This window comes from Sinohyriopsis cumingii, chromosome 15 (assembly GCF_028554795.1).
Source record: "Sinohyriopsis cumingii isolate HCF-2022 chromosome 15, ASM2855479v2, whole genome shotgun sequence".
NCBI lineage: Eukaryota > Metazoa > Mollusca > Bivalvia > Unionida > Unionidae > Sinohyriopsis > Sinohyriopsis cumingii.
In genome coordinates, this window is record NC_142975.1 from 146,770,788 (window position 1) to 146,786,644 (window position 15,857).

At 34.6% G+C, this 15,857-nt stretch overlaps 1 protein-coding gene across 2 annotated transcripts in view; it reads right to left on the minus strand.

Annotated features, from left to right (window-relative positions):
* Positions 1–15,857, minus strand: part of LOC149783008 (uncharacterized) — a 108,505-nt gene that overhangs the window by 11,747 nt on the left and 80,901 nt on the right. For both annotated transcript variants that reach the window (XM_089934578.1, XM_089934579.1), the window contains 4 exons: positions 14,938–15,063; positions 10,263–10,382; positions 4,882–4,983; positions 822–902 (listed from right to left, as the gene is read on the minus strand). In XM_089934578.1, the coding sequence (XP_089790704.1) occupies positions 822–902; positions 4,882–4,983; positions 10,263–10,382; positions 14,938–15,063 (429 nt within the window). The remainder of the gene's footprint in view (positions 1–821; positions 903–4,881; positions 4,984–10,262; positions 10,383–14,937; positions 15,064–15,857) is intronic.

The window sequence follows — 15,857 nt, forward strand, 5'->3', positions numbered from 1 at the left end:
ACTGGCTATCCATTCGATCCAGAATCAAACACAAAATTTGTTCTCTGTGCTACGTTTCACTGATGGACTCTAGTCCAACATACCTATCCGACCTCACCCATGTGTACACACCAGCAAGATACTTAAGCTCCTCTTCTGACAATCGTATACTCATTATTCCGATTATGAAAACAAAGTCATATGGACAGCGTTCTTTTGCATACCAGGGCCCAGCAACGTGGAATAAATTGCCCACTGAACTTTGACACAAAGACACAGTGATCACATTCAAGAGGGCTCTCAAAACTCACTTATTTCGACTGCAAGAACAAACTTAAAGACCTAATAATGTTTCCTACCTTAAATATTCTCAGCATGTTTTTTAATGTTTTCTAATTTCATGGTGTTTGTTTTTGTAATCATATCATTATATGTTTTTTATCTTATAGGTTTTGTCTAATCTTGTAAAGCGCTTAGAGCTTCTAAAGATTAGGCACTATACAAAGTCCTCATTATTACTATTATTATTATGGTTGACATTTCATGCTGAAAGATGACATACTGCATGGTTGACAATAATTTTGTAAAATGTATTTTATGGCTTATGGCAATAAGAAAAAACTATTCTATTTTTGGAAAGAAAAAAGAAACATCTCAAAAATAAATTCCCTCTGCCTCTTGTATATCTTCAAAAATTTTAAAAGCAAAAAACTTGATTTTAAAGGCTCATAACCACAGGTAAGGTGGTTAAATAGTTCTATGTTCTGTATTCTTTCTGGGCTTTCTTACTATTACAGATAAAGCTTATTAAGTTGGAACAGATATAGCTGACTAAGTTGTACCTGATGAAGATGGTAATCTAGCAAGTCTTTCATCTCCTTCTGGTTCTGACGGTCCCTGAAGGATAGGGTTGGCCTGCCATCCTGAAAGTAATTTTGTCATTAAGTTTCAACTTCATTTATTTCACAGTACTCTTATGGAAAGCCCAGCTGGACAGCCTAATTAAATATTCAAAATGTAGGGGTGGACATATTAACAGATATAAAATTATCTCTGTAAAAGCAGGGCATAGGATCATCATCAAGCATAGGCTTATTATTCGATAAATATGATATGCTGCTTGTGCTACAGAAGAGAACCAATGTGAAATGAAGATATAAAAGTAGCAATTTCAAAATCATAATTCAGCAATTATTATGATTCCAAGACATTAACCATGTTAATCTGGGACTACATTATACCGACACACATTAGAAAGGGACCATTCTGACTACTGTCAAGAACACTCAGTTGCCAAAGTTGTTGAATGAGGTGACCCCAAGGTGGGACCACTATAACTACTGTCAAGCACTCTCAATAGCCAAATTGGTTGAAAGAGACAACCCTATGGTGCAATCACCACTGTAACTACTGTCAAGCACTCTCAACAGCCAAAGTGGTTGAATGAGACAACCCTCTAGTGCAACCACCACTGTAACTACTATCAAGAGCTCTCAATAGCCAAAGTGGTTGAATGAGGTGACCCCATGGTCAGACCGCTGTAACTACTGTGAAGCACTCTCAATAGCCAATCAATTGAATGAGACAACCCTATGGTGCAACCACCACTGTAACTATTGTCAAGAACTCTCAACTGCAAAAGTGGTTGAATTAAGTCATACTAGATAAGGAACACTAACTATTGTCAAGCACATTCAATAGCTAAAGCATTTAAATGACATGACCTTGTAAAGTTGCTGAATAATCCAACAAGGCTGTCTGTTGTGCTACTGCTAAAGGTTCCACTAAGTCAAACTGAACCCTTTGGGATGAAAGATCTCAGAGATAATAGCTAGCTCTGACCTTCATCCTATGGCTTTCTTTTGCATGCTCTCAAAGTGGTGAGTTTTCTTGCCTGAGCAATTCTGTCCAACACGTTTTAAGGAATTTGTTTTCCTGAGAGCTTGCATGGTACAAAAACTAGGTGTACAGGTCCAACAATTGCAACTTCATATGAGCATACTTGCAATTGTGGTAGCTGAGCAGGTGAGGAAAGATTTCATTGAATTTATAACTGTGAAGTTCCAAACAACATTCATCCATGACTGTTTCCTATTTCAGGGGTGCAATCGGGATTAGATGGCACTCTGTCTCTCTCACTTTCTCCAAGACTTGGTTATCAGAGGGACTAGTATGCATGCTCCATTTCATGGAAGAAACATCGATTACCAAATCTTTTTTAATATGGGTTTAAGAAAGGTATGTAGCTTTGCATTCCACCCTGTCACCAATAGACCCACAAGTGGTCAACCCTCCCCCAGACACAGATTTATAAGGAGACCATTTGATTTTAACTAACTGATAGCATCATCCATGAGTCAGCAGGACAGTATATCCTGTTCCATGGAAGACTGCGAAAATTACCTGAGTAAAGGTTGGTCATGCTTGACAAAGTGACCAATGAATGATCACTGAACTGAAAGAGGAAGATGGCAACAGTGAGCATGACCCTTTACTACATCGATAGGATAGCTTCCTGTTAGGGGTGCAAAAATGGACTTGCACACGGTCAAGACAGAGCCAGACTGGTGAAATATGTTTAGTGCAGGTACTATCATGGATGCCAGACAGGCTTAATATGCTTGATATCCAGGTCAGAGCCACTGTCTTAACTGTCATGATCAGGTACTGAACACTATCTGTGTATTAAAGCCAGGAATGGGTATTCCAGGAAACTAAATTAGTGTACTCAATTCAAGTACTACGAAGTCTGACATGACTGACTTTCAGATCCAAGATGGTGATTGGTCAGGTGCCCTTCTGCCATGTTTTAAAGCTGGGAATGGGTATCCCAGGAAACTAAATTAGTGTACTCAATTCAAGTACTAAGAACTTTGACATGACTGACTTTCAGATACAAGATGGTGATTGGTCTATATTGGTCAGGTGCCCTCCTGCCATGTTTTAAGGCTGGGAAAGGGTATGCCAGAGAAATTGGTCAATGTACCCAATTCTGGTGCAGAAACATAATATAATTGCTGTCCTGTTTGGAGATGGTGCTTGAACTGTCATTGCTGGGTGCTGAGAGCAATGTGTACCTTGACACCATGATTGGTACACTGTGAATAATTATCACTTTATCTGACTGAGACACTGTAAGTTCTTGAGCCACTCAATGAATGATAGTGGGAAGCCAGGTCTATATTGTCCCCAGAAATGGTGACAGTATGTGTTGTAGAAAGTGCCTGTGTTGGAGCTATCCCATACTTCATACATGATTCAGCAGTGGTATTTGGCATCTAGGACTGTATCATCAATGTAACTGGTACTGAGATGTGCCATGGCTGATGCCAGTAAAGGAGCTGTCTGGTGTTCTCTGCATGACTTGCTGATGGACCAGGTATTGTGCTGGGCATCTCAGACCATATTGTTTCCATATCTGGCAACAGACCATGAAGGAGCCGGGGCCAGTGGTGGAGCTATCCAGCATGGATCCATAATGGCACCATGTGACTTGTATAAAAATATAGGTAATTTAATCACTGATCCCAATGCTGGTTTAATCAGAGAAGATTCACCTCTGATGGAAAAATCCAGTTTTCACAGGTAAATGCCATTTGCCTTTCAATGCCAGTGCCAATTTCCAGGATGCTAGGACAGGGTAGGATAGGATACTGATCACCATACCTGGTCAATTTAGGCATCTGTTGAGTCTGTGTTGGAGCTGGTACTGACCTAAACCAATCGACCTCTTCTGCCACTGTTGTTCATGTGGGCTGCTATGCCCCATTGGAAGTACTAAGACGATCTGTTCTGATTGTGGATACAAAGGAGAGACTGAAACTGTAATATATACAATTCCAAAGGGTGGGGGTTGGCTATCTTTCTCCAGCTTAACATATTTGCACCCCATGTACTTACTCCTGTTGACACCTGTATTTACAGACAGCAAAACAATAGCATAATTATATGTGAAATCAGTATGTGACTTATAACTAATTCATGGATTTTTCGTATAAATAGATTTAAAATATCAAGCATTACAGATTTTAATGGATTTAATTAGTACAAATTGTAAATTGTGAATTTATCTGTGACATATTCCACTCAATAACATAATTGTATTTTATACTGGTTTTATCATTACCTACCTACCTATTTATCTGCCCACCCACTCACCTACCTACCTATCTAGTGGGGGCCCCGAGTGGCCGAGTGGTCTAAAGCACTCTCCATTACGGATCACTGCCATCTCAACGCTGTCTGCATCGGTTTGAGTCTCGAATCCAGCCAATGTGGGTATGTGAGACAGCTTGCCATTAGCTTCTCGTGGGTTGGTGGTTCTTTCCGGGGTTTTCCCGGGTTCTTCCTCCACCATTAATACTGGCCGCCATGTATAGCCTATCGTGTGCTGAAAAATCACATTAAACCCCACAACAACAACAACAACAACCTATCTAGTGTGGCTTGTTTAATTTTTCAAAGTAAAGCTCATACTCACTTATGACAAATCACCACTTCAAATGAATCTGACTCACAAAATACAACCGACATATTGAAGGTTCAAAGAAAAATAGCTTTTTCTAGCCCCCAAAGAAGGGTGGGGGGTTTGACTCATAGTCAAGTCAGCTTATAAGTGAGTATATATAGTACTCCTGTCTGATTCCTACCCAAATTGGTCCACTTTTATTGCTTGAAAGTGCTGCATTCATGAGGTAGTGGCCCTACTGCCAATGCATTATGATTGTGTACTGTATTTGAAGAAGAAACCACACTACATTTGTGAACTTAATAAACCAAGTCAACTGGGTTTTCCAGAAATATTTTTTAAAGAGTAAGAAAACATTTTTCTTTTATTTGAGTTTTTCGAACATTTGATTTAATCACTAACTTTTATACAATACCAAATCCTTTTTCCCTTACCTTGTCCACAGCAAATTCTGAGGATCCAAAGTCCACCAATATATTCACCAAGTCCTTAGAATCTTCCATTCCATGAGCATAGTGAAGTGCTGTTCTGAAAAACTACAGAAAGAAAGACAACAAATTACATTTTTAAAAAAAACATATTGGAATGATGAACACCACATATCTTTATTTACACAGGGGTTGATCCACTCACTGACTCACCTAAAACTAACATGAAAAATTTCATCACTTGAGTTAAGTTTCCAATCATGGTGTGTGCTGATTCTGGGCTGACTAGTGTTTTGCTTTAATGAAAAGGATCTTTGCTGACAATATTACTGACTTCATTCACATAAAGTCTACCCTTTCTAATGGAAGTTTGTTTTCCATTTGTTTTGATCAAGCTCATGCAAGCACATTGCTCTCACTCTTTAATGCTAATAAACATTTACCAGAGGGACAGTAGATATTTCTCAATTTGTAATTGCTCACATCGGGTGACAAAAGGGTCGCCAAACAATAACTTCTAGAAAGCACCCTTTACCATGCATACATGCCAAACAATCTGGAAGCTTATCAGAAGTGGAAGATCAAGTTTTAAGTCCTCTGGGATAGTTTTCCATGGCAAAAAAAAAATTGTTTTCAATTTTGTTATCAGTAGTAAAAAAAAACCCAACACAATATTGTACATTATAAGCATCAAAACTCTAGTAATGCTACAACATCAAATATTTTCAACCAAAATGTCAGAGAACAGTGTACATGCCACACTATCTTTGCTGGTCTAGGCTTGGAAAACAAAGTAATATCTTAGCATTTGCTGCCACCAACTTGGCCTGTTTCATGGGTTTTGACCCAGTTAAATGCCACCTACCACCTCTGTGCATGATAACTATTTGCCTATAAATTATTTCTACAATGTTCAACTATTTTCCACTCACTTGCATAATATGGCCAATACTTCTGATTCAGCTAATGGATGAGGATGACATGGCCAACAATGATTATTTCTCAGATGAATCCATTCAACACCAATAGCTGCTATGTACCGTATGCAAAGGTCTATGATAATGTAGCTGCAATATTAACTGGGTAAAATATGAGGATTTATAGGAAATTCTGGCAACTTGTCCAACCAGTATGCATCTTTTGAATAGAGTTGACCTCCAAACACGGAAAACTTCGAACTCAGCTGAGATGGATATGGAATGTTTAGTGCAGATGCACTCACTGTACTGCTCTAGTGTCACTCAAAAGTAATGACTAACTACATGGAATGCAGTTTGGTTGGCATATATGCACATGATCAAATAAAGGTCCTTAACAACTTCTATCTTCTATTTTTCTATAAAAACTGGCTTAGAGAGAATTTGTTTGGTTCAAGTAAATTATTTTAGTACTTGCCTGACATGATGAGTGTTTTTAGAGATTTTTTCAACTCCTGGTGAATTTAATGTAACCTCTGAATTTAAAAGAATATTGTGAACACAGAATGTTTAATTTTTTTTTACTCAAAAGTCTTGCCTGCAATCAAATCAAATTACTGACTGAAATATGACATTGTTATGATTTTCAATGTTATGCATTAATTTTTTGCCCAAATACAAGCCATAATAAAAACTGTGCATGCATGTGCATGCTTGTGTGTGTTTATATACATATATATATATATATATCTTTCATAGTTAGCAGGAAAGAATTGCAACCTATTTGTAATACATGTACTGACCACTGATTATTTAACATCGAGATTAAGAGGTTTCTCATTTTGCCCATGGCCAGTAAATAAAAAGGGTTTGGTCACTATATGCATTCTTCAAATCATATAGCTGCTGCTGATTTATTGTCAGCCTAAGACAACTTTCAACCTGCACCTCTCAAATTCACACTACTGAAACATGCGTATTGGAGTCATCGTAATTAATATTTTGTATTCTGAATGTTTACCTATTTCCAAAAAAAACAATAAGGTGTCCACTTGTAAACAGTAGTCCCGTTGCCAGCATGAGCACATCTGGAGTAGCTAACAATATAAATTCATTTTGATTCCAGCTGGTCTGGATAGATTTCAAACCTCTTTCACTTTGGATGTGAGTCTCAGCTAATGATGGAGCCACCAAGTGAAGGAAGTAAATATTAGCTTCATATAATACCCATCTAGATGCATTAAAAAAGGTTCCATCAGAGTAGGATCACATCATTTGATTAGTCTGCCCAGATGCAGAGGGTAAAACAAATAGATGGCAGAAAATTCAAAAGTCAATAAAGCATGAAAACAATGACTTAGTTTTGGTATAGCCGAATTACTTGCCTTGAGATGCATCCAAATATAAATTTTCATAACTGCTGGTAAAATAAGGTAAAGTAGTTTCATTTATACTGTGGTATAGTTATGTTACTCTTATTCACATACAAAATTTTCCTGAGTGTAGACAAAATAGGATGCAAAATATTAAAGGTATAATGAACAAAGAGTTGACAATACGACAGGAATGCAAGTGTGAAAATCGAGTTAGAGTGACCTAGTTGTGATATGGCTGAGTTACTATTCCTAATATGCATCTGCATATTAATTTGTATGAGTGAAGGGGAAATAGGAGCAATGACAGTGTGGGTTTAACAAATGAATTGCTAAAATCACTCAGGCATGAAACATTGATCTTTCTGACCTGGTTTTGGTATAGATGAGTTATGCTTACTGAGATGCATCTACATACCAATTTTTATTAGTGTTGGTGAAACAGGATCCAATATATTTAGGGTGTAATAAACAAATAGCTGAAAATATGTCACTCAAGTATGAACATCAAGTCACAGTAACACATTTTGCATGGTTGAGTGATTCTTTTTGAGATGCATCTGTATACCAATTTCCATGAGTACAGATAAAATGGAATGCACAACAAACTCAAGTGCGCAATTAGGTCACTGTGAATGATGGCCAAGTTACTCTTCTGAAATACATCTACTTGTAAACTTGTAAGAATATTGATGCAATATGGTAAAAGATATTCAGTGTGTTAACAACAAATGGCTGAAAATTAAAAAGGCATTTATTAATAAGTATTAAAATTAGTATGGTGAAGTTACTCTTTTTAGAAACATCCATATACTACTTTTCACAAGTGAAAGTCAAATAGGGTCCAGATCCCACGGGCATAATGAACTAGTGCATAAACAATCACAAGTCACTCAAGCATGAAATTAGGTCACAGTAATCTAGTTTTTATATAAATGAGTTACTCTTGCTCAAATTAATCAACAAGCCAATTATCATGAGTGATGGTGTAAATGGGACTAAGACATTGACAGCAAAGTGAACAAATGGCTGAAATTTAAAAAATCACTAAAGCTGGAAAATTAGGTCACAATGACCTGGTTTTGATATGAGTGGCTCTTGGTGATATGCATCCACATAAAAAAATTCACAAATGTAGGTGGAAAAGGGTAAAAGATATTTAACAAATCAAAATTTGAAATGCAAGTCCCCATTGCATGAAAATTACAATATAAGTCAGAAAGACCTAGTTTTTTATGGCTGAGTAACTCTTTCTGAAATGCATCCACATATCAATTTTCATTATTTTGTAAATGAAATAGGGTCCAAGATACTGAACAAGCATATCCACAAATGAATGAACAGGCAAAATGCTGCATCCCTTGCCAACTTCATGGCAATGTGTCATAGGTAGTCAACTGTACTAAATAGAAACAAACTCATTATTTAAACAAAAAATAAAAGCAAGTTTTATTTATACTATTGTTGACTGTTACACCAATAAGATATGTTGCTAGCCAACTAGGATTCCTCTTGTGACATCACAAGCTTGTGCGTTAGTATTGGGCAGTTTACAAATATTCACTGCTGTTTCCATAGAAGTCATATCTTGGTGGCAATTAAATAGCTTTATCTCCTAATTCAGTGAACAAATGTGTGTCAAGTCTTCACAGTACATGTGAAATGTCTAAACAATTAAGATTCCTGATTGTAGCATACACCAATGAGAGAAAGCCAAAGTGGCCTCTTAAACTGACAATAAAGTTATTAAAAAATATAATAGAAGTAAAGAGGACATCATAATTAAACAAAAGTGAATATTCCTTAAAAACTGATTACAATGTTCTTGAGATATTTAAATTTTAAAACTTATAGGGGAGATAATTTGGATCAATCTCTTAGTAGTCATAACTTCTAATGATATACAAGCGATGATTTTTAAAAAAATTAAATTTTTTCTTTATCCTATAAATTAAAGGTAATTTTGATGCAAGTTTTAAGTCAAAAGAAATGAAAGATAGTTCTACACATTCAGATCATTACTTGCAAAAGTTTAGCAGTACTGAAAACTGAAATTTAAATGATTTAAATAAAATTTACATTTCTTCAAATCTCAGCATTTTATTTGAGTGTCCTTATTAGTATGTCACAGGATACATCTGAAATGTTGTACTAAGAACATAATGAAATTGGAGATTTTTCTCATTTTTTTTTAGAAACTTATAATTTACATTTTAAAAATTTAATTTAATTTTCCTTTTTTGTCAGTAATTTAACTAGTATTTATTTTTTCTTATGTACAAATAAATATATCTGAAGATGAATATGATTTACATATATTTTTGAAACCGAAGAAAAAGAAAGGGTCTGATGAATTGTTCAAGACCATTTAAATTATTATAAAGTTGTATTCCTCATCAGTGATATCTCCAAGGTCAGGAAAAAGTAACATGTTGGTGACGAGTTGTCCCACCTGAAAGTCTTTATATGTTCATAACTTCAAAACTACCTAATGTATTTAACCAGTTTCACTACTGTCTATGCTAAGATATCCTCTCTATTTTTATAATATTTATTTTTAAACTTTAGTGTCACTTTAGCAAATTTGACCTCAGAATGGACAATCAACTATCAAACTTGGTTTTGACCAATTATCATAATCAAACACTATTATTATTATTATTATCATTATTATTATTATTATTATTATTATTATTTCACTGTTGTTGCTAATACTTTTAATTTATTAATAAATAAATCTTCAACTTGTATTAATGTATTCACAGCTTTTTGAAATTTTGGTTGCTGAATACATGGGTAATGTCTTTAACAAAAAAGAAAAAAGAAAGATTACATTCATAAGTTTTCATAAGTACATAACACTCAAAGAAATAACACTCAAGCAACAAAATAACACTCAAGCAACAAAATAAAAGGTAAACTCTGCTTATACACAAAATTGTACATTTCCTAACAAATGACAAAGACAGAATTAAATAAACTTTCAAGTGAGAGAGGTTAACTGACAGACAGAGACTGAAAGGCCAAGAAAGATAAAGTGAAAGACCAACATATAGACTGAGAGTCGGATAAAGGATAAGAATAACACAGGACGGACCTGATCTCTCACAGAATCTAATCGCTGTTGAAGCTTATAGACAAGGGTGTCTGCTAAAAGCCTCACTGTCTCCAGGTCCCTCCTCAATACCGCTTTGTGTAATGGTGGCTGCCCATCATCCTATAAGGAAATGAATTGATTAAAAGCAGTTGAGTCTTATCAATTTATCCCCCATTGTTACCTGTGATTCTTCTGAAGTAATTGAGAACTAGACAAGGGCCAATCATTTTTCGGAAAGAATCAGATTAATTGGGAATGTAACTTCCAGGACTGATTTGCTAAAATTAGGTATTCAGCATGACTTTGAGATATTTATTACTGTGATAAAGGTTCATTTTTTAAGCCTGTTAGAACTCCCCTAAATAATCCCGGAAAATGTAAGTTTCATTTAATTTTCAGAAAAATAATTACATTTTTTAGATGAATGACAATATGTCATTTCCACTGTTTCCACAAGAAATAGTTTTACATTGCTCCACACAAATCAATACATGAATTGTTATTGTAACATCTGAGTTAATACGAAATGGTTTTACAGAGCACAAATACCAAATTATCATAATTATGTAATTAAGGTATCTGGCATTGTACTCATCAAGCTGTATCCATAAACAAAACTGCATTATTCTAACCCTTCAACATTCATAATTCATAGTGGGACATTAAAATTAACATACTGGAGGAAGTTTTCAATCAAAACTGAAAGTTGTGTATTTCTTTGAAATTGAGAATAATAACAATATTCTGAGTTTTCTTCCATATGTTAATACAGTATTTTATTGCTGAAAGCTTTCATCTAAAAATGTACCAGAATGTTTTATCATATTCTGTTTGTCCTTCATTGCTTTGAAATACCAGTCAAAGACTATAATTAGTAACCTGTACCTTACTTTAGTTTCAAAAGGCATATGTAAGAAGTTCTTGCACCTGTTACATCAGAACTCTTTATTTACTTTTCCCACTTATTTCTAGTATTAACAAATCATTAGTTTTAATTACAAAGGAATCACTCATAAGGTAAAAAAAAGTATTTTCATTCATATAGTAATGTCAAATAAGCTACCATATATACATGTCACACAAAAACACAAATTTTAACTCATAAACTCTCAACACAATAATGTTTATATAAACAAAATTTCCAATAAATCTTTGTAAACAATGAGGGAGACCTTTTCTCACACTGCCTTTAACATACAGCTTATAAAACAATAAACAATGATTTGCACAGCTTCATGCATAACAATCATGGAAAACTATTACCATTGGGCAATCTGTACAGTTAATGTCCATACAGGTAATTAAAAGTTAAGGACTGTCTGAGATAAACAACTTGAATTCCACAAATTACTTAATAAACTGACAAAGTTAGTCTGATTTTGCATCTGCTTGTTTTAAGCAATTCTCGGTGAAAGTCCATTCATCTAATTTGCATAAGTCAAATTCATGAAATGAAACAATCCAGTTCAATGGAAATTAGGTAAATAAAAAATGCTTGTTGATAAAATGACACCTATATACACTTCATTACACTGCACGAGTCTGCTAAAGTCATCTTTATTTTAGGATAATTGGATTGTTCAAGATCAGCAACAAAGTTTCTTTAAAGTCAGATTGTACTTCATACAAGTAGTTAGTATACTCCATAGAAGTAATTAGTATACTAAATAGAATTAGTGAACTCCATAAAAGTAATTAGTATACTAAATAGAATTAGTGAACTCCACAGAAGTTGTTGTTGTTGTTGTCGTGGGGTTTAATGCCATTTTTCAGCACACGATAGGCTATACATGGCGGCCAGTATTAATGGTGGAGGAAGAACCCGGGAAAACCCCGGAAAGAACCACCGACCCACGAGATGCTACTGGCAAGCTTTCTCACATACCCACATTGGCTGCCACAGAAGTAATTAGTGTACTAAATAGAATTAGTGAACTTAATAGAATTAGTGTACTAAATAGAATTAGTGAACTCCATAGAAGTAATTAGTGTACTAAATAGAATTAGTGAACTCCATAGAAGTAATTAGTGTACTAAATAGAATTAGTGAACTCCACAGAATTAGTGAACTAAATAGAATTGGTGGACTCCATAGAAGTATTTAGTGTACTAAATAGAATTAGTGAACTCCATAGAAGTAATTAGTGTACTAAATAGAATTAGTTAACTCCATAGAAGTAATTAGTGTACTCAATAGAATCAGTGAACTCCACAGAAGTAATTACTGTACTCCATAGAAATAATTATGGTAGTTTACTCTCAAAATGAAATCATGAAAAAGCAGTCATGATTATTGTGGTACTTAAAATGTTAAAGCTAGAAGTAGCATGGAAACAAAGCTGTCAACCATCATCAGGAATGCCAAGATCATACACAATAACTGTAGTATTTGCACACCTTTCCGATTGTACCCCACTACTGATTTTAAAACAAATAGCTTCAAGGGTATCAAAATTGCACAAAACTTTGTCATTCCCTTCACTGATTTATAAATTTCGAATCAAATAGGAGTTTCTTTAGTAGCATGGTCAACATATTTGCATGGGCGAGTTGATGTATTCAACTAACAGATGTGCTTGAATATATTGACTTGCCCATGCAAATATGGCACTATGCTCTACTGTCCAACAAATAGTGAGAAATAGGAGTAATCTGTAATGTATTCTACTGTACAACAAAAAGTGACAATTAGTGGTAATTCATCACAAAATTATAAATGATAGTGAATATTAACTCAATTCTGATTTTGTTCTTTATGAATTTTTTAAGGCAGAAATTATACATAATTTTAAATCCTACCAAGAAATTTGCAGCAACATTTAGCATTAACCTTGCTTCTCCATCCATCTGTGAGATATTGTATAACGGTCATTTTACGCACCCTGGTGGGGTATCTGTATTCCATGAACACATTTCTAGTTCTGTTCAATATCTGGTTGTGATTCTGTGTGTGTGTGTGAGTGATGAAGCTATTTCAAAATGCTAAGTGTACCAGCTTGTTTTGCTTGTAAATGTATTAAATTCTTTAAAGAAAACTGGTACATTTTTCTTTATTTAATTCCAATTTAAATTTCCAGTACAGGCTGGTATGAGTAAGTAACTAATCAGAATTTGTATGTTATTTACTTGGGTCAGATAATTTATTTTCAATTGTACAATGTTGCTTACTTGGGTCACAAGAATAGGCTGTCTTGAGATCACAAAAACAATTTTTCAAGTCTCAATTGGGCACTGGGTGACTGAATGGTCCAAGGTGCTCATCTTTACACAAAACACTTATGTCTCATCCCTGTCTGCATGGGTTTGGGTCTTGGTTCTGCCAATGTGGCATTTGAGAAAGCTTACCAGTAGTTTCCTGTTGGTCAGTGGCAAACAATTAGAGGCATTTAAAACCATTATCTTGAGGAATTGATTATTGTAACAATATTGATGTGTGTCAATCCAGTAGCTTATGGAGCTATGAGGCTTTGGTTCATTTGTGTTTGCTTACAATGGATACACTTGGTGTAATACTGAGAGGGTAGCAACTCATATTTGACTGATGCACAAATCTGAGTACTGCATGGGCAAGTCAACTTGATTTATATTAAAAGGCTGTTATCTTATTTTTTATTAACTTTGTTTTACTTCTTATCTAAGATCCATTAATATTAAAATCCATTAGATGAATATTTATATAGGACAAAGGAGATTATAATTATTATGTATCAATTAAAGTTGCTACTGCCACCACCCACTGTCAATGTTAACTAAATTTTGTTTTCCTCACTATCTCATATTCATGCTTATGCTGTAATCAATATTTGTGAATCCACTGCTCAAAAATAATTGAGGGAGAGGCATATTAAGATGGAGCATACGAGAAATATCCAATTTTCTGTTGCATTGGTTGGCATTCACGAGCAATTTCAAAAATAAACTTTGATAAGCAAGTCACAATGACCTAATTATGCATTGATCCCAAGATGCTTTCATACTTCATCTCTGGTAACAACCTGTACATAGATATACTAATAATTCAGGTCGAGCACAGCATGTTTGTCACATCAAGGTAAAACATTTTTCCTGTTCTAAAGCTGCAATAGTGCATTTGAATTATTGAGTATGTTTCTAAATCAAGTTAAATTCACTGCATTTGGAATCACCTACAAGATGACTTGTGCACAGTTCCTGTTTATTTTTGTCAGTGTTGTACTATGAAGCAGACAGTATATCCATATATAGTGCATGTATTGCAGCAAAATCCAATATACAGTAACATACATGCACACTCTTCACATATTTTTTAATAAAATCACTTGTCCAGAGTCATGAAAGTTTTGAGACTTATGATTACTCTCTGAAACATATTACTTTCACCAGGTAGTCAGGAACAGTCTTCAGGTGATGAACATTTCACATTTTACAACCTGTGTTATCCAGTACAGTGCTAATTCATATCAACAGTAAGACAGTAAAAAAATTGGGAGGATGGAATGCAGATCAACTGATATATAAAGTTAATTTTACATACTTTCTGTCTTTCAAAAAAAGGTAACATAAATATCGATGTTCCAATTTGACAAGTTTTAACAATGAGAATAAACCTTTGAAGATAGGTGATTGGGTTTTAGACATGACCTTTTGGGAAGATGTGCTTTAGAGATGACCTTTTGGGAAAATATAACAGTCTCACCTGGAGCCTGCAGTCTGCTATACAGTCCAAAAACTCCTCTGAAGTCAGGTCTCTACAGAACAGAAGTTCTTTGACAGCATCTCTATCACTCTCTTCAATAGCATTTATAAACTGCCATTTATGATACTGTGAAGAAAAGAAAATACGTGGTTGGATCTCACTGGGAAAAATTTCATTACTGCAAAATTTTCAACTAAAATAAAGTGAATCCATGGCATGTATATAAAAACTATGATCTAGTCATTTCTGAAAATAACAAACAATTTATGTAATTTCAATTTCAGGGCTGTTCCAGTAAAACATATACCCCCAGGGGGAAGGTACTTTTAGATTCAACCAACCCACAACCGAAGCAAAATTTTTAAAAAAATATGATCCACCGTCAGATATGTTTTTGTCGAAAAACAATGCCACCTACAGAAGCATATTTTTTTAAACATAATTTCTGGCTATGGGTTAGTGAATGGGTGACGGAAGCAATTTAAATGACAGCTGACTGGATGTAATCTATTGAATTATTATAGCTCATATAATCTAATGCATATTTTTATTTGTATTCATTCATTATAATCAATCTTTTGTCTTTTTCTTTATTTGTCTGTCAGCCATGTATGTCTCTGATACTGTGAAGTCACAAATTTTGTTGGTGGCTTATCATTTGAAGATGTCATTAATCAGACCCTTAATACCTACTAATTTAATGTCTATGAATATAGACTTTATAATAGGGATTTCTATTCTAATACAGAAATCATGAATTTGCATCTTTACTAATCTGTGTGTTTACTAAAGTGACCAGTATTTTTGGCTATTTTTCTTTGTTCTCAGGCATGCTGCTTTTGATTAGAATAGATCATGTATTGCTTTAAATGTGTGGTCAGATGCTATGATTCCTTGTTATTATTTTTTTCAATAAATGT